Source organism: Arachis ipaensis, chromosome B02 (genome assembly GCF_000816755.2).
Source record: "Arachis ipaensis cultivar K30076 chromosome B02, Araip1.1, whole genome shotgun sequence".
Classification (NCBI taxonomy): domain Eukaryota; kingdom Viridiplantae; phylum Streptophyta; class Magnoliopsida; order Fabales; family Fabaceae; genus Arachis; species Arachis ipaensis.
Window position 1 is genome coordinate 43,580,581 of NC_029786.2, and position 25,614 is coordinate 43,606,194.

General features: G+C 34.1%; 2 protein-coding genes across 2 annotated transcripts; both read left to right on the top strand.

Moving 5' to 3' along the window:
• Nucleotides 2,070–6,446, top strand: LOC107625260 (protein FAR1-RELATED SEQUENCE 9-like). Its single transcript, XM_016327856.2, has 5 exons — nt 2,070–2,153; nt 3,414–5,646; nt 5,801–5,974; nt 6,064–6,287; nt 6,328–6,446. The coding sequence occupies exons 2-3, from the start codon at nt 4,582–4,584 to the stop codon at nt 5,885–5,887; spliced, it is 1,152 nt and encodes a 383-aa protein (XP_016183342.1). The 5' UTR covers nt 2,070–2,153; nt 3,414–4,581; the 3' UTR covers nt 5,888–5,974; nt 6,064–6,287; nt 6,328–6,446.
• On the top strand, nt 15,834–23,980 carry LOC107625261. Its single transcript, XM_016327857.2, has 7 exons — nt 15,834–16,333; nt 17,743–17,851; nt 19,680–19,842; nt 21,554–21,702; nt 21,790–21,941; nt 23,210–23,324; nt 23,604–23,980. The coding sequence occupies exons 1-7, from the start codon at nt 15,879–15,881 to the stop codon at nt 23,739–23,741; spliced, it is 1,281 nt and encodes a 426-aa protein (XP_016183343.1). The 5' UTR covers nt 15,834–15,878; the 3' UTR covers nt 23,742–23,980.

Below are 25,614 nucleotides of genomic sequence, written 5' to 3' on the forward strand. Positions count from 1 at the left end.
GTAGAAATAGAAATAGAAAAGATAAACTATAATTAAAATATTTTTGTTTTTATTTTATTTATTAATTAATTTCGAAAATTAAAGTTAATTAATTAAAAGAAATTGAAAATTAATTATTAAAATTCCAAAAAGAAGAGAGAGAAAGAGAAGAAGAATTTTCGAAAATAGAAGAAAGAAGAATTAGTTAGGAAGTTTTGAAAAAGAAGAGAGGAGATAAGTAACTAATTGAGAAAAGATTTGAATTTAAGATTTAAAATTTGAAAATTAAATTTTTAAATTTTGAAATTTGAAATTGAAATTTGAATTTTAAATTTTAAAAATTTGAATTTTGAATTTTTGAAATTAAAACAAGATAAGATAAAGATTTGAAAAGGATTTAAAAGACAGATCAGATTTAAAATTTGATTTTGAAAAAGATTTAATTTTGAAATTTGAAATTTAAATTTGAAATTTGAATTTTTTTTAAAAAAAAGATAAGATAAGATTTTTCAACCATAATAAAATACCTAAACATGAGTTCTTCAGATGGCTGGATTACACACATAGTGCAGCGTTTTCAATTTTTGCACGAGACTTGCTTGCCATTTCGCGAACGGCACAGTAGAAATGGGTCTAACATGCTGACTTCCATTTTGTGGACACCTCACCTGACATGGAGGTCGATTCCATTTTGTGGGCGCCTCAGCTGAAATAGCCCTGTGTATTTTGGTCATTTTTTTAATTCGTGCACATTTCAGGAATTAATGTATTTTACATAATTATTTAAATAAAAAAGCCAAAAATATTTTATTCTTATTTGGAATTAGAACCAATATGTTGATGGTGGTTATTATAGGATTATTCATTGACCATTAACCTTATGTAAGAGATGGTTATGTGGATGGAAGTAAACGAGTCAACCATTGATACAAGCTTTCTAAGCACTGAAACTCCGGTGAGCATGCTAGAGAGAAGCATCAAGCGGTGGAGAATCTAATAAGCCTCCGCCGTTGATACATGTTCCAGATTTTTCAAGTTGTGGAGTAAAGAAGTTGAAAGAAAAATAATCATTTGTGGTATATATTTTTTCTGTGTCGGTGTTTCAACTCAGACTAAAACTCAAGTCAGCAACGAGAATGACAAGGCTTTGGACAATAGAGTGGACAGATCCATACTTTATTGATTTTTGCATAGAATCGAAATTCAGAAATTATTAAAATAATTACCATATAGAGAATAATTAGAGAAAGGGAAGTTCTATGGTGTGGATGAAAAAAAAATCCACACCTATGGATATTATGTGGCAAGCTTTTTAGTTGAACACGTGTTGATTGGGCATAGTCACAAGTTCAGTTGATGGGACATTAGGTCAGAGAGAAGCAGCAGTTTTGCAGTTGCACTGCACATTGTAAAAAAGTTAATAAGTTTAATTAGGTGCTAATTATTTTTGGTAAGGTGGGGCTCTTGGGCAAATTTTTGTTTTCTGTGTATATGGCCATGAGTGGGTTTTGGGCTTGGGTCACATTTTTTTATGCAAGTGTGCAGAACAAGTTTTGTTGTAGATAAAATTTAGTCACTGATAACATAAACTGTGGAAAACCATCCAATTAAAAACCACTAAGAATAGCCGAACCGAACCGACCTGTCGGACCGGATCTAAACCGGAGGTTCACAGAAGACGACGTCGTTTTGTTAGTTGAAAGGGGGAAAAGGGATTGCACGCATTATCCCCCCTTCTCCAACTCTTTCCTGCAGCAAATAGCTACTTCCCCTAGCCTCCTCCGCGGATAGCAAACCCTAGCCTCCACCATCAGTTGTCGCCGTCTGTGGGAGTGGTACACTGCAGCCGCCGTTCGTCGCACCCAAGGAATTCCGGTGTGGTCATCTCGTTCCTATCCCTGTCTCCTCCGCGTCTGGTGGTCGCCAGTTTGATTTTGCAGTGCTAGGCTGCTCGCACCTCCGTCGCTAGTGAGTGGTCTAGATCTACATGGTGGTTGCTGGCCGCCCTCCGTGTCTATCGTTGTCGATTCTGCCTCCCAGTGTCACCCGAGTGTCGTCGCAGTTACTAGGTTCTCGTGGTTCGGGTTTGTCGTTGCCGGCGGGAGAAGAAACTCATGGGGACTCCTGATTGCTTGCCTTCTAAGGGGTGGTCGCGGAGTCGCAGTCGCCTGTTGGTGAGTCTCTGCACCATGCCTACCATGTTCCGTATTTTTCATATTTCCCTTGTCGTCTTATATTTGTATGTTGCTGAAATTGTATTCAATAAATTTGGCATGTTGCTGATTTAAATGTTGCGGTTCATTGGGACTTTACTAGGGTTTGCTTAATTTGTTGCTGTAACTTGAATTTGATCCTGACTTTGTTGCTTCCCAATTAGAGAATCAGAACTTAATGCTCAGTCAGTGTTTGGTTGATTGGCGTTGCACACTGATTGTATTTGATTATGAATTCTAAATTCAGAACCTTTAAATTTTAAATTTGCACTGCCTATGTAGCTGATTCAATGTTCGTTCATTATTTTTTGTTGTTGTTAATCATTGTGACGAGCATAGTTAAAATTGTTTTTTTAAAAGTGTTGAATTTTGAATCGTTTCGTTGTTCGTAACTTGTGTTCTTGTTAAATAATTTGCAATTCGTGATCTTTTGATTTATTATACACTTCATGTGTTTAATTTCACACTGCTTCTAGGCTTTGAAATCAGTTTATGATAACTGTGATGCAATTTTCTGCTTCGATAGGTGATGTAATTATTGAGTTGAAGAGGTTGAGTTTTTCTAATCTTGTTATTAGTAAGTCATCAATAGTATTTTTAGTACGTTCAGAACCTTTAAACTGGTAGATTTCTGCTGCCTATGTTACTGATTCACTGTTTGTTCATTATTTTTTGATGTTGTTAATCATTGTGACGAGCCAAGGTAAAATTGGGTTGAAAAGTGTTGAATGTTTAATCATGTTCCGTTATTAGTAACTTGTGTTCTTGTTAATTAATTTGCAATTCATGATCTTTTGAATTATTATACGGTTCACGTGTTTAATTTCACACTGCTTCTAAGCTTTGAAAGCAGTTTATGATAACTGTGATGCAATTATCTGGTTGGATAGGTGATGTAATTATTGAGTTCAAGAGGTTGAGTTTTTCTGTTCTTGTTATTAGTAACACATCAATAGTATTTTTACTAAGCTGGCACATTTATTTATGAGTTTGCTGTGGGATTGGGTGCTGTGTGGCAATTAGCACTGGTCACTTTGTTGGAGTTCATTTGATTGCTGTCATTGGAGGGTATCGTTGCATGTTTTTAAGATAACAAAATGGTATATTGTGGTGGGTTCATATACCTCACAAGCTAATATTTTATTTGGGGGACACGAGATTTGTGTGGTCGGTGTTGTGCAATATCGTTGGTTTTTTTTTTCATTTGAGCTTAATTTGCAGGCCTGCGTTAAGAATTTGGCACTGTGTTGTGAATATTGTGATGGACGTTCCCCAGGCTGTTGACGTTAATGCAATGTGTGACGAGGGGGCAGGTGTGATGGCGGCAGTTAATTTTGGAGATGTCGCTGATATAACGAAAAATGATATTTTGAGGAAGGTGTTTCGTAGCAAAGACGATGCATACGAGTTTTATAAGAAATTAGGAAAATTCTACGGGTTTGGTATTAGAAGGGGAGATATGTTCAAGGATGAGAAATGTAACTTGGTTCGGAGAAGATTTTTTTGCAATAGAGAGGGACAGAGAGATAAGAAACATTATAACAGGATCGATAGGAAGAGGCCTCACAAGCCAGAGACAAGGACGAATTGTGAAGCAAGAATGTGTATATATTTAGATAAGGAAAGCTCGTTGTGGAGGGTCAAGAAAATCATTTTGAACCACAACCACGACATGATTCATCCTGGAATGGTTCATCTAATTACAAGTTTTTGTTCGATGACGGATGCTGCGAAAGCCCAATTAGATGGGTTTTAAGGTTGTGGCATCTCCACGGCGAAGACAATGCGGTACATGGCTGGAGTATCTGGAGGGTATTCATTGGTAGGTTTTTTGAAGAAAGATGCTTACAACTACGTGGATAAGAGGCGTCGTGCAAAGATAGTTGACGGAGACGCGAACGCAGCTATAGTGTACTTGGAGGGTAAAGTCGATGCAGACCCGACTTCGATGGCAAGGTATAATGTGACGGAGGAGGAGATGCTAGCGAATTTACTCTGGGTCGACGGTGGCAACAGGATAGATTACCAATACTTTGGAGACGTACTTGCATTCGACTCAACCTACAAGAAGAACAAATACAAGAGGCCGCTGGTGATTTTCTCAGGATGTAATAACCACAAGCAAACATGTATTTTTGGGTTTGGTTTGGTGTTAGATGAGAGCATTGCGTCATATACGTGGCTGTTGGAGAATTTCTTGGAGGTCATGTGCAGCAAGCAGCCGTCTGTTGTTGTCACAGACGGTGATGACTCAATTTGAGAAGCCGTATGAACAATTTTTCCAAATGCCACGCATCGGTTATGTGCTTGGCACTTTGAGAAGAATGTCACGTCAAACGTGAAGGATGACAATTTACATCGGCTTTTTAATCGGTGGATTTATTCTGAAATGACGGTTGAGGACTTTGAGGCAGAGTGGGCCCAGGCCGCAGCCGATTATGGCTTGCAGGACACACTGTGGTGGAACCAAGTTTATGGAAAAAAAGAGATGTGGGCAAACGCTTTCCTGTGCGAGAAATTCTGTGCCAGGTATCGGACAACATCACGATGCGAAGGGATAAATTCGGTGTGCAAGAATTTCCTTGAATCAAAACACAGTATGTTGGAGCTTGTTCAGAATCTAGAACTTCTTGTGCGGGAGTATAGGAACAATGAATTGCTGGCACAGTTCAGGTCTATTTATAGTGAATCGGTGCTAACAACCTCGTTAGAATCCCTTGAGCATCATGCTGCTTCTGTTTACACGAGAGCGGTATTTGTAGATGCTAAAAGGGAGCTTCAGAGTGTTTTTTCAGTTAATTTTGTTGGGGTGAGGAGGTCGTTGACCACGAAGGTGTACACAGTTGAGGAGTACGGTCATCCAGGCCGTCACATTATAGTTTTATGTGATAAGAACATGGGTAAATTAGAATGTGGTTGTAATTTTTGGAAAATTCAGGGGTTTCCATGCAAACATATGTTTTTCGTGATGAAGCATGAACACTTGTTGACAATACCTAGTAGTTTAGTGTTGAAGCGTTGGACCAAAGAAGCAAAATCATTAGACATCTACGTCGAGAAAACAGATGACGGGGGTGATAGATGGTTCTTGCTTCGCCATGGAGCACTTCATTCGGCGTCCCGACGGTTGTTCTTTTTAGGGGCCCAGCAGGTTGGGTTATTCGTTGTTGCTTTGGACGGGATTCACCGACTATGTGCAACCTTGGAATCAGAGTTCGCCAAAGGTGTCCATCCTACGAACTCTAAGGCACGGGGTGAAATTCGAGATCCTATTGTTGTGCGAACAAAGGGAGCACCAAGAGGTCATAAGAGGAAGGCGTCCAAGAGACAGTGTGCCAACTGCAACAAGCCGGGACATACTAAGAGGACTTGCACAGACAGAAGGCCTCGAAGGGGCAAAAAGGCCCGACTAGATACATTCAATTCGGCTGAGGACGAGGGACAAAGTGAGGAGGTAATTTAGAAATTTTTATAAATTTATTTGTTCGTAACGCGTGAAGGTTTATTATTTGCTTAGATACTTGGCAGCAAGGGCTTCTAAATTTAGATTTTTGATGTGAAGAACCTTTTACTGATAACTGAATTGGTAACAATTGTGAGTTATTTAGGTGGCCGAACTGGACGCGACCGGATCCAATGATCAAACTATCGTGGTAGAAGAAGTGTTCGGAGGTGGGGCTCTTCACATACCGTAGGTAGAATTCATGAATACGGTTCCATTTCACAGACACCGTGGGCAATAGTCATTTGGAACCAGCGAGAGTATTGGTCCAAATCAACAGGTTTATAAATGCACGCATAAACAATTAGTATGTTAGGGTAATATGGTGTGCCGTGTTGATCACGAGTTTGGTAACTGACACTGTTTTAGGTTCGGGATCTATTCCACAACTTCTCTAAACTGGTGTAGATGAGTGGAACATTCGTTCGATTGTTCCATCCAACCGCTTCGTGGTTAGTATTGACTACTTTTGTGTGATAGGTGATGTTGTACCCATTCGTAGCCCTTTAATATTGCTTCCATGTTAAACTAATCCATGTATACTGGCATGGGGACCAATATGTTTGACCTTATATTGTTTCTCCCGTTGAGTGGTCTGTCGTTGCATGAAAAGGATTCAGTATTCGGCAGAAGATTAGGTGTAATATTGTTGATTACTGTAGCCAGAAGCAATGTTGCATTTTCAGTCGTACTTGTATGTTCAACTTTTTCATATGGTTTATTAAAGAGTTTAAATAAGGAGATAATGTTAATACAAGATGGGTGCTCAAATAAGCTATCGTGTAGACTAAGGCAGGGACAGACCCACGCATAAAGTAAAATTAGTTAAATTATCAAATATTTAGATTTTTTGATTGAAGATTATAAATTTAAGTTGAAAGGATTTTAGAAATATATATTTAATGAAAAGAAATTAATCTTTTATAAAATTTTCAAATTATATAATAATATGCTTTTTATGTATAAATTTCATTTTATTGCTATTGTCAAATGATCAACTGAACTATATATCTTTTGAGAATTATATATGATTTTGAAAATTTTATAGAAGATTACTTTCTTGTCATTAAATATATATTTTTAAAATCTCTTCAACTTAAATTGATAATCCTTAATCAAGAAATGTAAATATTTGATAATTTGACTAATTTTATGTTAATTATTTGTTTTTGTTTACATCATTAACACTTACTATTGTTATAATTATATGTCATTTTTAATATATAAAATTTATCCTTTTTCTTGCAATACAATAGAGGACAATGAATATATTGAGATTTGTTTGTAAAAACAAATTGTCTTTCATCAATTGTGTGTTTATTATGCAAAACACACTAAGTTTTACTAACAATAAAATATTTTAACATTTTTTATATCAAATTTATCTTTAGCATCCGATCAAATTTTAACTCTTGAAAAAAATTCTTTAAATCTTATATCATTTCACATTGATATAATCACATCTAATATTAATAGTAGGCCATACAAAATTACTTACTTTAATATTCAAAATAAAAAACTAGTAAAAATTACAAATCATTGAATAGATTTACATAACTGAGTACATTATGTTTATTTCAAAATAAAATACAGATAAATATTTTTGTATTTTGTAGTAAGTTTTTTTTATATTAAAATTGATTTAGTAGAAACAACGAATAAAGTAACTCAAACAACAATGATAATTAAATATGTTATATTAGATAATTAATTGAACATTAAGTTAACATTTTGTTTTGTTAATTAAGTACAACTTAAATTGTTAGTAATTTTTTAAAAAGTATTTAACATAAAAAAATAAATTAAATTTAAGAACATTGTGATAGCCCAAAACATGAAGCCATACTTCCTCTTGTTAATTGTGTACCCACATAAAACATTCAACCCACTGAATTCATAAGGGACCAAGGGTCGGAGACAACAAAAGGGCCAGTTTATATACACCCATAACCCAAACAAAAAGGTACACCAAGGATGCCTCTTTATATCAACCAAACTGCCCATCATGGAAAACATGTTGGTTGGAACTAAAGGGACATTTTACATCAAATATTCCTGTTATAATGTTTAATCATTCCAGCATTATATGATCCAACAAACCCAAAAAAACAAAAAATATCCCATAACTGGCCACCAAAAAAGGGTACATCTTTGCTGAGTACATTCTATATGGTAGGACTTGTAGTAACATCCACCTGGTCAATCATGTTCTTAGTCTTTTTGGCTGATTTTCTACATATTTTGTCCTAATATTCTACAGCTTTTCGACCAATTTCAGCTCGATATGGATTGTGTCTCCCCAATACAAGATCAACTGCTAACCTCATTCTTGTATGTTCGTTAACGACCTACAAAATGGCAAACGTTACAACAAAAACAGTATTAGGAAATAGTGATTTTGCTATCCTATTGACGGCACATCAACTGGCTTCTGGAGTTACCGGTAGGTCGTAGTTACTCCACAGATGGGATTGGATCATCCATTGGGCGACCCACACTCCGCAGTCGTTCCTGACGTTAACAGCATTAGGCAACAGTGCGCACCATAAATCAGTCCAATAAGGAAAAATAAGTGGCAGTGTTATTCCCGTTCAAGAAAACAACTATAGATCGGGTATCTTAATTTATTTAAAGAATGTACATAATATGATGGTTAATATCGTTCTGCCTTTCTCTTGACCTTTGATCAATTTAATTAACAACGCAATAAATTGTCTTAAAATAAAATTAACAATTCAGACAAATTTTACTTGTCACATAGAGAACCTGAGGCACCAACGTATAGGTGTTTAAATGCTTGGAAAAAACGTACTCCGTTATGGGTGGAGAACCTATTATTTGCCACGTATGGGAAAACAATTCAAGACAAAAAAAACTAATTACTTACGATCCATTGGCTTGCTGTCCGATCTCAGGCTCCACTATTTCATAAGTGGATGGTTTGTGCATTTCATTAGGCGTTCCTTCGTAGAAATAGTCATCACACAACAAGTTCTCCAAGAAAAATGCCTGTTTTATCCACAAGCCAACATGCATTATTTTAAATCAACAAAGTGCATCTTTCCGTTGTTCCACGCAGAAGTAAATTGTGTTAAAAAAAATTTTCTTCAATCGCTTACCACATACAACATCTGATCCTTACGGGACTTTGTAAGCTTGGAATCTTTCAGCGAGTCAAGATACACTAACTTTCAGTTGAAGAAATCAATGATCATCAGATACCAATGATCCTCCGTGTGCAGGGGAATGTAAACCTGATGATGTTGAAGGAAACAATTTGTTTGGCACGTATAGAGACATTTAGCATGTGATGAAAAACGGAGAAAGTTACCTTAAAGAGTTGGTCTGCTTTCCCCATGAACTTGCGCTTGATGTACTCCAGCGTGCTTGGACAATAATTTGTTGGATTAACGGCTATTTGCTGCAATTGTTAAAGTCACAAATAGCAATTTCCTCAAAACTTACAAGGAGAAATGTTGTACATTCGTTACCTGGAAAGAGGTGGGAAGCCACCACCTCTTGAGAACAGAATCCGACATAGTGCCTTCGGTGCACATGACAGCAACCAGACTGATCACCTATAAAATGGGAGGACAAATAAATTATTTATTGACGATTACGATAAGGGTCAGCCAATGGCTTTCTTGAGTATGTACGAAAAATGTCAAACTGCATAAGGGTTGTGAATAGTTCGTACGTCATCCATGACACGTTCACCAGGACAGAGGGTGTGCAGGGCACGCCTGTCTCTGAGACAGTGCTCGGTTGGGACGAGGACCTCGCTGTTAAGTAACAAGGAAAGGATTAACAAGGAAAGTATTACAACGTCATAGCAACTATATAAAACAACCGAGGCAAACAACATAATCGAAATCGTTCAACATAGACTGGTAAACCTCTTCGGCAAATCCTTCCCAAAAACATAAGCAGCAACAGCAAGTTCCATTCCAACAAACTCCATTCCCTCAGGCGGTGGGAATAGTAATTTCATACACTGTTTATCAAATCAAACTTAATTAGGAGAGACTCAAATAGGCAAAAAATATTACATTCTTCATAAGTATTCATCAATAGGATGATAATGGTCATACATTAGGTGTCTCAACGCCATCCATATAGGCATTAGAATGAGTGTAATAGGTGAATAGAGTTCCATGACCCTGCTGCTGTACCTCTAACATGACATCGGTGCTAGACTCTTGTTCCTCAAAGTCTAGCTTCCGCTAAGAAACATGACCATAAATGAAAAAAAAAAAAAGGTATTAACACATCAGGCTTTATGGAGACCAAAGTACCTAACAAAGAAATGCAGCTAGTCACACATGACAATCATTTCAACCCAATCTGACCTTCAAGGAACTATCTGCAGTCTTTGACTTTGCCGATTTCAACCCTGGCGTCCTCCTTGCTACCACCCCTGTCTTCTTGGTGGCATCGCTGGTCTTTCTAGGTCGGCCGCGTCTCTCTTTTGCTGGAGCGTTCTTTCCTTCATCTTTTTTGGCTGGCATAGGATCTACTTTGGTTGACACATTCTTGATCAAAGCTCCCAGTATGTGGCTGTGACCTTCAACCACTTCTGTCAGCTTCTTGATTTGGTCTCCGTGAGACTGCAAAAGGGCCTTCGTTGTTTCCTTATCCTTATCCAGATGCTGCAAGTACAGCAGATAAGTATCAAGTCAGCACATGAATAACCCAACGAAATCGACCATAGTACACCCCTCGTGAGAACTACATCTCAACAAATAGTCTTGTCCAAATAAGAACTCATACCTCTTTAATGCCACCAAGGAGACGCAACACTTGTTGGTCCTGCGTTGTCCCATTCTCACTGGCATCAGTTCGTCCTTCCCTGCAAAAAACAACCCGCCATATGGAGGCATCATTATACACAACTTAGTGTATCTATGCTCGTTCGAACTAATAATCTATACCTGTCAAGTTCAGACTGGGATGCTGGGGTATCTTCAGAAAACTTCAACACTTCTCTTTCCTTGTGAAAGGGTGACACACTATTTTTCTCCATCAGTGTTGGTTAGCAGTAAGCGTCCTTGTTATGTGGGAAGAAAAATCAGTTGTATGAGTAGTATGAAGCTCTCCAAGCGTGCATGCATTCCTGTATGAAGACAAAGATGCAAACATAGTTAATGGGCTTGGGCCTGGTGCATCTTCAGGGAGGCCCAACACAAAGTCTAGCTTACATTGACGGACACTTCGTGTAGTGTATCACTCGTCACTTGTACATGCCCTACCATTAATTTTGGTATAAAATATTCATAGATTTATTAACCCTCAGCATACTCACCCTCCAAGAAAGATTAAGTGTGAGAGAAACCCTTTTTTTTACATGTATTGTCACATCATAAGACACCCATCATCCCTCTCTGATGCGCCCCCATCAATCAATCCAAGCATCATATCCTTTCTTTACAAGAAGATATATAGAAGATTCACTCAGCCTATAACAAAAAGCGCGGCTAACAAAATAATTAACATTCAACCAAACTAAAAACATGAATTCTTCCTAATCACTTCGAACCAACGTAATAACAAGTTAAACTGGTTAGTGTAACTAACAACAATCTAGTTTCCCCTAAAACTTCATTTGCCTTCTTTAATTTCATTCAGGCTTTCTTTGGATTTACAAAACAAGATACAAGGAAAGAAAATAAGAGGAAAATAAATGAGAGGAAAGCAAATACAACGAAAAGTACAATTATTTGTATGTTGTTTGGATTAAGGGAAAATAAATAGAAAGAAAATAATGAGAAATTTTTTTTTTTGGGTTTTCAAGGAAAGAAATGTCAGAACAAAAAAAACCACAATATTATAAAATTACATTAATACCCTTATCTACATTATATGTAATCTATAATTTATTAATGATAGGGGGTAAAGGTCTAACTTTATTCATATTGTCACATTTTTCTACACTTTCTTCTTATTTGTGGACATAAAATAATTTAGTGGGCCCAATTGTAATTTTTATCTTTTCCATCTATTTTTTCTTCTCATGCAAACAACAAAAACCTTTTACATTAATTTTTTCTCCTCCTATTTTCTTTTCCTTTAAATTCTATCAATCCAAACAATGTGTTAATTTCCCCGCCATACGTAATTTACCGGTATAATTCAATTATATTAAGAGTTTATTCTCCACAACAATAATAGAAACATAACTCGTACAAAAATAGAACCTAATCCATGATAATAATAACCACCTTGTTGAGAGTACATCAAAAGAGCACTAAAGTATTTTATTTTATACGTTATTGTTATATGGGGGTGCTCCCATAAGAACGCTTAAAACGTCTTCTTGTAAAGGCCCTAACGTTTTGCATTATCATTGGACGTATTAACGAATCAGTTATTTTAATTTTCTTCGCAAATTAGAATAAAATCGATTTTTTTAGAATTAATTATATTTTTAAATTTTTAGGGATTTAAATGTCCAAAACACAAAAAATAGGAATATATTTGTCTTTTTATCAAAAAGTTTAAACATATTCGATTTAGATTATGTAATTCGGTCGGATCAAATCGGGTCTAATAATTATAATGCAAACAATTGGGTCTATTATCACTGATATAATAAACCGATTTTGTTATAATTTATTAAAAAATAAATTATTAATCAGTTTCATAAAAATGTCCAATAACAACATAACACATGCAAACATCTTTAAAAAAAAGAATACTTATAAGTTTTTAAAGTGGTCTCCTATTATATTTTAACAAGTACATATCAGTTTTTATTATCAAAAGAAGATAAATTTATCTATTTTTGTATGTTATTTTTAACCTAATAAATGAATATTATTTTTCAATACGAAATAAAAAATTCATAACATATCCCTTTTTGGGTACTGTAAAAACAACTATATAAAAAATATAATGAACGAAGTTCAAAAAACGAATTAAAATTTACTTAACAAAATAATATCATAAATTAATTTTTTTGGAGTTATTAATAAATCGTCAACTAACAACCGATGTAAGCATGTTTTTAACCGAATCATTTGCTACTAAAAAATATGATTAAATAAATAATCCAATTCAGTATTTTTAAAAACAAATTTCCGACTTTGAACTCAATGTTTTTTACTTTCCTATATTCTTTTAATTTTCATTACCGTAAATTTCATAATTTGTTGATGATAAGTAAAATTCATCATGACACCATTGGTTCTTTAATCGATAATTATGAAGTTTGCTCATAATCATATTTTTTTTTTGTTTCTGGTTCTTTATTTTACTTATTACTAACACCATAAAGTTACTTGAATAAAGTTATCTTACTAATTAGGAAACCTTTACCCATTTACTTTCTCTAATGAAAATCACTTAGCACGTTACAAAACCAACCTCAAATCCACATGTAAATTGTATCCCATCATGATCCACATTAAGCCTGTTTTAACAGTAAAGTCCGACCAAAACACCTGAACAATATTCTGTTACAACTGGAAGAATGCAAGTCTTCCATTTACTGAAAACAAAAGAAGAGATTAAAACTAGAACCAAATAAACGAACACAATTACATACAGCCTATTCCTCCAACATTTCTCCAAACATTTCAACTTGTCCTCTAAGATCTTCATTTTCAACTTCTAGTACACAAATTTGTTCGTTCAACCTGTCAACTTCCTCCTTCTTAGCATCATTTAACTGCTCTGTCATATGGCCAAGAATGCGATAATTGTAATCACTAACAGTATATCCCATAGCAGAAAGAATCTTCTCAACCATTGTGAACGACACTTCCTGACGAGCAAAACGCTCCTCGTAGCATAAGGGACCGTGAGCAACAAGATCTAGACCTCTGTCATTCTGTGGAAGAACAACCGTAAACCCAAACAGGACATCATCATCCCTTGAGTTCATCTTGAGGAACAAAAATCAGGGGACCAATCCGGAAGAAAGAGTACGCTCGCATCAACATCAGCTCCATGTCTTCGACATGCATGAATGCACTCTCTTTCACAGGCGCCACCGCTATGCGACCCAAATCTGTATGGTCTAACACTTACGCACATCAATAACATGACAACCCCTTTCACATTAAACGATTCATACATGAAATTGTTGGGAAAGGCTTTAAAAAATTTATTCTAATATCTCACCTCCCTTTCCACCAGAGTCCACTTCATCAACACAGTGCTAGCTGTTCGCTGCCACTACTCCCGAGCATCCTTGCTGAGATGATGGGAGTGAGCAAAAAGCCCCTTCCAACAATCTACAGGGTCTTCTGCTCACCGATTGAACAGCATTTCCTGGTTGACGAGTGGAAGGAGCTGCGGCGCTTCGCAACCAAGCCAAAGCCTCATCCAAATCCCTAAAGCCACGATATTCACAGTTTCGAAAGCCATTCACCTGTTGCTCACACTCCTTCCATGTCCTATAAACACCAGGGACACGACCCTTGCACACTGCATAGAATGGAAAACGACCTGCCTCAGTGCTCATCGCGCTTAATGCATGCAGGAAAAATGTATATTACAACGGGAGGGGAGGAAGCAACTCTGACACCACTAATATCTTTCTTCAAATATGACCCTAACTCATTATAAACCCATCTTATATACCATTCCTGTAAGATACATCCCCACACGACTTGCACCCACATCTCATGTGAGTGTCCACTACTGTTCACAATAATATAGTCATTGTTAATATTAAAAAATTAATAAAAATAAATTTAATAAGGAAAAAAAAATTACCAACTGATATCTTTATTCGGATGAATAAAAATATAAACAGTAAAAATGTTAAATATCTGTATTTTTTTTATCGTCTTTCATAAATATTATAATAAATTGCGTACTCATAATGATTTCATTTACATTATTAATATCAGATACATAATGTTTAAAAAGAATTCTCTATTTTTATAGTTTACTGAAACTATGCAAATTTATGCTATATAAATAATTACTAACAACACACTAATAAAAGATAACATTCAAAAATTAATAAAAATATTTTTTTCTATCTTAAATATTATTTTACTGTCACATTAGTAACATACGTCACATATTTCTTTATTTATTTATTTAATTTTTTAGGTTACATATCAAAACAATGTACTATATCCTTTTCTTTTCTTTCTTCGTTTAACAATATACAATCTCTTCCATCTTATGAGAACACCCTAACAAAACAACAGTTACATAACCTTAGCCATATCACTTGGAAATTAAAAAACTGGTTAACCCAGACAAGTCCAAGAAAATTTGTAGCCCATTTCCTTTTTAATCTTATCTTTGACTAAATTTTATCCACAAGAAAACTTGTTCTCGACACTTGCATAAAAAAATGTGATCCATGCCCAAAAAACCCACTCATAGCCACATACACAGAAAAATAAAATTTGCCCAAGAACCCCAACTTACCAAAAATAATTAGGACCTAATTAGACTTATTAACTTTTCTACCGTGTCCGGTACAATTGCAAAATCCCTGACCTAGTGTTCCATCAACTGAACTTGTGACTATGGCCAATCAATACGTGTTCAACTAAAAAGCTTGCCACATAATATCCATAGGTGTGGATTTTTTTTTCCATCAACACCATAGAACTTCCTTAGAGAAAAACTTGTAATGTAGAGAAAAATCTATAATTGGGAAAAAGAGAAAATAGAAAAGAAGAGAAATCTCATAGAAATAAGAAATATGAACTTCTTATAAAAGAAAGACAGAGATATTCAAGTAATTTCATAGTTCATTAACGTTTTTTTTTATGTTTAACGTTAACAGAGATTAAATTAAAAAAAATAATATATAGAGACCCAATTTAAAAAAAAAGTATAAGAATCTAATTAAAAATTCGATAAAATTATAAAAATCTGCAAAATAATTAAACTTAAAAGATATTTTCACATACCAATCAACTTTTTAATTGTCTACTTATCTAATATTTCTATTAAAAAAAAAAAACTAAAACTACTCATAATAAAAGATAACACACTACGTTTGCCAATTTCATAAAAAAAATAGCGATATTTTAATTAGGTCAATTATTAGCTTGATTTTCTCATAACTATATAAAAAAAATGATGTAAATCATATAGATAAAATAAAATTAAATTAAATATTAAAAAAATAAAAAAAATTATTTTACCCTACTTCATATTTTATACTCCGAAGGTTGGTTGAGGAGTGCGGAGTTTGAAACGAAGCTGGAAAAATGTTCCGCACCGTAAACTGCAGTTACTTCACCCTCAGAACCACCCTGCGACTCCGTACCTTTCTCTCTTCCACTTCTTGCTCTTCTTCGGCGGCTAACACACCTTGGTCATCATCGTCGTCTTCTTCGTCTCTCTACCCGACCTTGTTGATGACTTCACTCATCTCTCTCCCGCACTCGTATTCACACTCTTTTCTTCCTTCGCTTCCCGGAACAGCAATAACACCAACCCATGCTTCTTTCTCTCAATCTGTTCCCAGCAAGACGCGCGATATCGGCTCCAATGTCGGTTTGTCCGTTATGCGGTGCATTTCTTCTTCTTCTTCTCCTTCCCTTCCCACTCTCGACTGGAACGACACCGTTTTGTGCTCTGAGGTTGGCGACGGGAGAGATGGAAGCGTTGAGAAAGATTCCAAAACCTCCATTCCTGTTAGAGCCTTCTTCTTCTCTACAAGGTATCTATGTTTATTTTTGGGCATGTTTCAGTTTAAATTGTTTTTATTATTTTGTTGTTAATTTGAATTGGGAAAGATGAAATTGGATATACTACGCAAAGGAAGGTGAATTGGTTTATATTCTTATTTTATCTTATTTTTATTTTGGACCGAAAAACAAAGGTAACGAGGACAGCAAAATTATGTACCTTTAGAAAACAATATAATCGTTTGGATACTATTAAATTGAAAGAAGCATTTGAGTTGAAAGTAAGGACCTACAAGACATTTTATTGTGTAAATGGTTCTCTCCGTGTTTGGATCATATCTTGGCTAATACATTATCACATGTCTTCATCGATGATAGCTGCGAAACTGGTACCGCTTGGGGAATGATATGTCTCCTTCTTGGGTCATGCTCAAGTAGATTAGATAGCAGGCTATCAACATGCAATGGTTGCGTTGTAATTGGCATTGTAATGTGACAAAATCTTCAATTTGAAACTCCTATTACTGTATAGGTTTATTAACCAGGTTTTTTTGTATATATATATATTGCTTGTGTTTGTGTGGGTATGTATTGATTAAAGAAGAATTTCATTAAGATGAAGAGAAGGATAATACAAGATACAGTATAAGAGATCCTTGATACAACAGAAAAACAAACAAAATATTTATCTATAAAGCATAGCTTTCCAATCTCTCAACATTTCTGAGAGGCACGAGGCCTATTCCATGAAACTTGCTTGTCAGAAAACTTGTGATTGAAGGTGCAAGCATTATGCTCCAACCAAATAATCTAAACAGTGGAGTATACTACACACAAAAACAAAGACTTCGCCTATTTCCTGCTAATCATAGGAGCTGATATAGAGTTGCTGGGCACACCCAACATTCATAAAAGATATCAAACAAATTGTTCCATAGCAACACAGCCACAAGACAATGCAGAAACATATGCGAATTTGATTCTGAATTTTCTCCACAAATTTGTTTGTAAATATTAATTATGCAATATGCTGTAATTGAAAACTACTGCATTGTAGGCTTATAATTTATCATTAATTTTCAAGTTGGAAAACCTGCCTTCAATAGCTCCAAAACAGTGGTTTATAACCATGCTCAATGAGCTGTGCTGTTAGTTGACAACTTAACCAGAATTTGGAGTTGTTGACTATGAAAGGTGTGATATCTCTGGTATGATATTCTAATATGCTGTCATCGTGATGCATTCACATTATGTGAGAAATGGCAACAGAGATCGTCTCTTTTCTTTTTTCTTTCTCGAGGTATTTATTAAAATTCAGGATGCGATAACGCAAAGGAGTTCATATTTTTCAGAATCTTAACATTTAACAACACTATTTGGTGGCTTGCTATTCCATACGTACATTGATTTGTATTTCTCACTTTCCTTTCTACGGCTGTAGTGTTGATTTAAAAAGCTTGGTGGAACGGAACAAACCAAACTTTGTCACGCCATCATCAAGGATGACCAATTATGTTGTTCTCAAGTTTGACAATCATTCTAAATCGAGGGTACGTCTCTCTTGGATTATGTTCCCCTGTCCTCATTAGTTGCTCTCGTCCCATAACTTCATTTGTGAATTTTCATTCTTGGGTATGCTAAATTGGAAGTTACATATAGTTGACTGTTGACAGACAGGAGTGCATTTAAATCCCTTTTTTTTTTGGGACAGAAAGGTTCTGGAAAGAACTTTAAATCCTCAAATAACTATTGTTTAATTTTACTATAATTTGTTTTCCTTGTTAAGTTTTTAATCAAAGCCTTAAAGATATATGTTAATATAGATATTTATAAAAGCTCTGAAAAATGATGATTATTGAAAGATGAATTAGGGGAAATTATTTTAGCTGTTGCATTAAACATTGCAGTTGGGAGAAGGAACCGCTGCTCTAAATACTGACAATACAAATATTGATGTCGAATTGTATGATATGAACTATCTGCTTGTTGCATTGGATCAATTAATGTGCATGGTTTTATGGTTTTTGGGTGTTTTATATTGATTAGAAAGAAACACAATTTTTTGTTGTTGTTAACTTAGATCAACGCAGTCAAAGGCATGCCAACAGTGCAGGACATTGCAAATTTAGGTACCTGCCTCTTCAGTGTAGCATGGCCTTTTCTTTCCCTGGAGAAGATGAGATAACAACCCTATAGGAAAGAGAAATAACAAAGGCCAATAGTGTATCGTTTCTTGAAAGTAATCCATAAAAACAGAGAATAAGATGTAACCACATCACTCACTGCTTTGTATAAGTAGAAAAATCTGTGAAAATATATATGTGAGAATAAAAGCTTGTTCTTCTTGATGCAAAATCCTAGAAGACTAGTCAGAAATTACAATGAATGAGAGTGGTAATTTTCTAGGAGTGCTTAGTTTCTATACAACTAATTCCTAGGTCTGCCTAGTTTCTATGTAGTCAATGTTTCTTTCCAACAGTATACATCCTTTATCTTTTACATTCTTTTCTTCTGCAGGTGTTTCTACACTTTCAATAATAATAACATCGAAGTTTGTTTCATTATTTTGATTAGACAAACATGCTTTGTGTTTTGTGCTACTGACAATCCCAAATAAGTTGTTAAACTTGCTTTTTGTTGACTCTTATTCTCTTTGTCTTACATATTTAATCAATTTGGTTGCCATTATAACGTTTTTTATTTTTATTGTTAACTTCATTTTATTCTATTTTCTGTTGATTGTTTTTAGCTTTTTGTAAGGAATATGTGACATGCACTCTTTGAACTTTATTGTAGCTACACTTGCTTTCAACCTTTTTTCTTCATTGAGGCTTATTATTTCTGGTGCTTATTGTTGCAAGTTATCAGAAGCCCTTTGCCCCAAAGTGCATTTGCTTACGTTGATTTAGCTGCATCATTTTTGCTTCTTCATAAAGGTGGATGCATGCAAATTCTGTCTTTTCCTGTTTGCTTTCCTTTTCTGTTTTATCTGTGTTTTGCGTTTTTCTTTTTTTCTTTTTTTTCTTTGGTGCATGTTAGTTAAATTCAGCACTTATAGTGTGTGTTTCTCTATGTTGCAAATTCAGAAGTTATGTTTTTCTTTAAGAGCCTTTCTTCCAAAATTACTGTTTTCAACTTAAGAGAAGAACATTAAAACAGGTTTTGTTTGGCTATAGTTTATTTTTTCCGTTGCTTGGGAAACATATTTTAATAATAAAATAGTTGTTGACAACAACACTTGTAAGTTTTGTTGACCAATTGCAACAATAGTAGTAATGATAGTAGTGTAAAAGCATACTTTGGGTTCATTCTTATTCACCAAGCCTATTATATATTTGATCCTTTTATTTATTTATTTATTTATTTTTTGGGTTTCAGGGTCTGGGTACTTCTTTCTCGAGAGGAAGCAGTAGCTGTTACATGGTGGTTTTTCAGTATGGTTCCATTGTATTGTTTAACGTTCCTGAGCATGAGGTTGACGGGTATTTGAAAATTGTTCAAAAGCATGCATCTGGTTTGCTTCCTGAAATGAGAAAGGATGGTACGTATAAAAATTCTCTGATAAGTCCTTCCACATAGGTGACCCTGTTAGCCCCTAATAGAAGAATTTGATGTGAGGAGGATTGATTTGTTTAATGAAGTAAAAGGTTGGAGAGTAATTTGGTAATTAATATTTGTTAGGGACCAAAGTGTCTAACTAAGTTTCTTGAGGACTCATTTGGAGTATAGGGATTCTCTTCATAAATGTTTTACATTTGTGGAACTGATTTTGAAATTTGGAGAGAACTGATTTTAGATAAAATTGATTTTGAAGTAAAGTAATTACTGTTTGGTAATTTCACCTTTTGACCAAACAAATGTACAAGTTTCACTGAACAAACAGGTTCGGGGTGAAAATTGGTTTTGGCAACAAACTACCAACCTTAATTGATCTTCCATATATTTTTCCTTCTTTATATGTCAAAGGGTTCATTAGGTGTAATTTATCAATAAAATGAAAGAAAAAAGCACTTGGTCATGTCCTAACTGTTTTCCAGCTGTGTCGAATGGTGGTTGGTATGTTTCTAGACACGTCCATGCAGACAATTATATTTTAATTTTTACATGTCTGGTGTGTGCCATGTAGGTTTCTATTGTGCATCGAGCTGTATCGATGCCAAGACATATGGACATACGATCTCCTTGATATCTCCATGCTTTCTGGGTTGTAATAGTGTCGGTTATAGGTTTTATCGTTGGTAATAGGTGGCGGGAAGCTAGTAACCTATTTCAGCTAATATAAACCAATTGTAATAGGCAGTTACTATTGTGTTGCTTGCTGCTGCAATTTCATGTTTCCGTAGCTGCATAAGAGTGAACCACATCTTCCTGAATACAATTTATATTGTTATCTGTTAGGATATAAAGTTAGTTCTTCTCTTGATTCTCCCATTAGAACCATATCATTTTCAAAGGCATGCCTTATACCATCTGCTCTTCAATATGTTAAGGAATCCTAGACCAGAATAGAAAGATACAGACCATTGGGCCCTTGATGTAGTCTTATCATTAGAGCGAAATCTTTCTTCTATGTTAACTTTTTCTAAAAGCTAAATTTGACTCCATTATGCATATATATGATTGCTTGAATAGTGTCAATCCCAAATCTTTCCTTAGTTGGAGCCCTATCATACACATTCTCGAAATCAATGAAAACCATATTTATCTTTGTGGTTGTTGATATTTCTCCATCAGATGTCAGAAAGGTTTTTGATAATCAACCTTTTTTCTTGAAAAAAATAAATTCAAGAACTCTTAAAATACATTTCTTTAACACAAAAACTTGTCCTCCCTAACCCTAATAATCCTTCTTCTCAAACATACTGTTGAAAATTCATAGCTGTCCACCAAATACTATGACTTAAAAGAAAATTGAACAAGAGAGAAAACTACTACTTTGATCATTCAAAGATGGTGTAAAAAATTAGATTAATTCCAAAATTTGTAAGTTGTAATAAGTTAGTATGTTGAACATGGAGTGTGTCATGGGAATAGTGCCAAGGAAAAAAATGACATTGGTATCTTCCATGAATGATAGGGAATAAATGCTAACATCAATTTAGTACTATTATAAAAACTTGACATCTATTTAGCCCTTTATAATGATAGTCTTGATTCATAAAAATTATGATTTCATGGAGTCTGAACATTATATATAATAGGTTAACATTGCTTTTATGTTTCTTATATTTACTTTGTTTTCGAGATTTTAGAGTATGAAGTAAGAGAAAAACCCGCTTTAAGTACATGGATGCAAGGTGGACTAGATTACATAATGTTACAATACCTGAATATTGATGGAATTCGCACTATTGGTAGTGTTTTGGGTCAAAGCATTGCTCTTGATTACTATGGACGACAGGTTTGTTCTACATCTGGTTAGGATGCTTTGATATTTGGACAGTCCTGTGTACGAATGACTCTCTCTAACAGCCACCATGTACACTAGGTCGATGGAATGGTTGCAGAATTTACAGACATAAACCGAGAGATGGAAGCAACTGGAAAGTTCCAAATGCAGAGGAAAAAACTTTTCCAGTTGGTGGGGAAGGCAAATTCAAATCTTGCTGATGTGATCCTTAAGCTTGGACTATTTGAGAGGTAATAGTTCTATTTGTGGTGACAAATTGTGTGTTTTTAAGTGTTGTGTGTTAGAATAAAACATTCTACTTGGTTTTCAGATTCTTGTCATTAGTCCCAGTTATTCCAAATATGTCTATTGAAAAAGGAATATTTGATTAAGGTTAAAATATAGATAGACTATCCCCTTGTTATTTCTCTCTTTTTTCACCTTTTGTAAGTGGACTTCATCTTGTAACACAACCAACAACCAATGACCCTATTTTAATGGTTGGTTAAATTATGAATAATCGATCGGTTGGTGTTGGTTGTAATGTCCATAGGCAGACATGTATTCCTTCTGACATCTGGTCCTACTTCAGTCTTCCGTTGTTCTAGTAATGGGAAAACCATGCAGTTGTTCTAGTAATGGGAAAACCATGCACTCGAGGCTATTAGAATATATCTGAAAAAACCTGTCACATCCTCTCACTTCAAATGTATCCATGTCTGCCCCTAGACCCTAGTAATTCAACTGGAAAACTCTGATTGCTGCAGCTGCCATCTTATTCAGTGGCATAATCTTCCTTAGGACAATGCTTTTGAAAAATTACTTCATTAGAACCAGAAGAGAAATCATGACATTAACTTGCATCCTTTTGTAATTATTGAAAAATACTCCTAAACAAAAGCAAAATGTGTTATGTTGTTGGAATATGACGAATATAAACAAACTTTTTACCAATATAACCGAATCTTTGGAGATTGAGTCATGGGATAGAAAAGAACAAAGTGCGAAGGTTAACTATACGCTTTTTGAAAGTATATTATGAATATTTTTGTGTAACTTTATTATTTGTGCTCATACGTTCATTTTCCTTTCTTTCTTCCTATCATTGTGTTTTTATTTTTTATTTCTTGGTTTGATTATTTTTTTTTAAGGTTTGTGTATCTTTTCCTATTGCAACTTTTACACGCTTTATTCAAAATTGTATGGATAATCTCTTGTTCGTGGCACACTTAATGCTTCATTTTGTGCTTTTGGTTTAATAGGAAATAAAGTTATTCATTTTATTTAAAACTGTTCACTTTATGTTATTCTGTATAGAGATTGTGCTTGAAAATTGAAATATTTGTTTGCAAATATGATTATTACTAGAAATTAGCTTTAGCCTTTGCTGGTTACAATTATTGTACGACTATAAGGCAGTTTGTTGATAAAACAATCGTTAAGACATTCAAGTTTTGCATCATTATATTCATTTTGTTTGTCTTTCATTAAACTAAGAAAATTTAAATGGTTGTCACAGATCAGATATTGCTTGGAAAGATGCCAAATATGCTCAGATATGGGAGTATCTTAGGGATGAATTTGAATTAACTCAGAGATTTGCTAGTCTTGATTTCAAGTTGAAATTCGTGGAGGTAAAACTTGTGCAAAAAAATATTTTTTCTACCATCGAGGGTCTTCTATTTATTTACAGTCCAGACTACAGTTGTGACAACTCATCACATGCCCCTCCTGCGCGCACGACTTTACTCAGACCTTGTGGAGTACAGATCTCATTCCCACTCATCACTCAGCCTGTCAAAATCATACGCGGAGGAGGGGCTTGCGATAAATTGTTTCGAGTTGTTTATTCCGGTTGTAGGAATAGCATTTTCAATTTGTTTATGATTCATTGGAACCTGTTCATTTTGCAGCACAATATCCGTTTTCTTCAAGAAATTCTTCAAAACAGGAAATCTGACTTTCTAGAGTGGCTCATTATTGCTTTGATTGGTGCTGAGATTCTTCTCTCTCTCTATGACATTGTCCATCGCTCTCCGGTGAACCTTTAATAGCGTTCCGATTTGGGGCATGAAAGGGTCCAGCACACTAGGCTGTTGGCGCTATTAAGATAACTAGATTTAGACCCGCAAAATGTGTGCAAAACTAATGTTATTAATTTTTCATACAAATTTTTTAGATAACTAAAATGATATTAGAGGAATTTTTATAGTTAGTTATAAAACAATCATTTTAGCTCTTAAAACAAATATAATAAATTTTATAGGAAATATAATGTTAGTTATATAACGAAAACTGATTCGATCAATCTATACATTATATATATTGAAGTATTTGCTTAATTAGTGTGTTTTACTCTTAAAACAAAGAATTGTATCATAATAAATTTTATAGTATAATAAAATATAATTCTGTCAATCTATTGTGAATATATATTTAAGTAGAATTTTTGGATAAAGTATAAGAAAAAAGAGTTCATTTTTTTTCCTATTTGGTTTTGATAAATCCAAATATTTTTGTAACAATTTTTTTTAATCTTTTAATATCAATTGACTTTAAAATTTATATTTTTATCTTAAAAATTAAAAATCTATAAAAAAAATATAATATATAGATTCTTTGATCTATAATGTAAAATACATAAGAATAAAGTAATATTTTAATAAATAGAATTAATGATGAATAATTAATAGGATAGTTTTTTTTATAAAATAACTTACTAATGATATTAAATTCATTATTAATTCAAAGATAATGTAAATAAAGGCCTTTAGATGAGGAGACATAAAAAGAAAAACAAATTTAACTTTTTTTCGATTGAATTGGTTCAACCAGTCAGTTTGATTTTATTTTAGAACCATGCTTTAAAGTCAAATTGATTGGGAGTCTATTTATCTTTATTCATTTAGACAAAACGATGTCATTTTAAGGTCAATGTCAAATTAGTCAGGAGTTTATATGTCCTAAAAAATTTAGATACATTATTTTTTTCAAATTATTTTATTATTGTGATATTTATTATATTAGTATTTTTTAATAAATTCTNNAATTATCCACTTAATTCTATAAAATTAACACTTGTCAAACTTTTTTGTCTCATTAATAAATATTTTTTTTCTTTTATTTATCAATTTTTTTTGCATGCTGTGTTTAAATGGCTATTGCTGCTGCGAGGATGGTCAAATTTGACTTCGCTACTGTGAAAATAAGTGTAAAAGGGAGTTTGTTAAGTCACGATCGAGGTAGGGAATTTTTCTTAAACTCTTTACTTTCAAGAATTGTTACAAATCGATATTAATGCGAAAAATATATTTTGATAATTTCGTAAGTCTTATGGATTGAATTGGGTTGCTTTGAATGAATGTAGTTGCTTGCTTAGTTGGTTTATTAATCGATAGAAATTATTTAGTTGGATTTTGTGCTTAGTTTGACATTATTATAATAATGGTTGGATTGTAGTTGTTTTTTATTATTGAGACTGAATGCTTGATGCAATTTTAGTTATAATGATTTCTTTGCTTTGGGCTTTGGATTGAAAATGATTTGATATTTATGAATGATTTGAGATTTGAAAATGATTTGAGATTTGGAATTGGTTTGATATTTGAAAGTGATTTGAGATTTTGGAATTCGTTTAATTTTGGAAATGATTAAGAAGAGTTTGAGAAATGGCTTGGTTGTGACGCGAGGAGGGTGGCAAAGTCTAAGTTTTAGAGGAGGTGTTGCCGAAATTTTTATGAGAATTTGGAAGTTTTATTTTAGTTAATTTGATTGAAGAATTATTTTGTTTGATTTTGATTTAACTAAAGAAAAGAGTATGATTTGGGATGTTTTAGCGAACCTTGAAGTGATTATTAAAGAATAAACGGTTTTATTTTTGGATTTGCAAACAGGATGATTTTTTATTGTAAGACCCGAATTTTT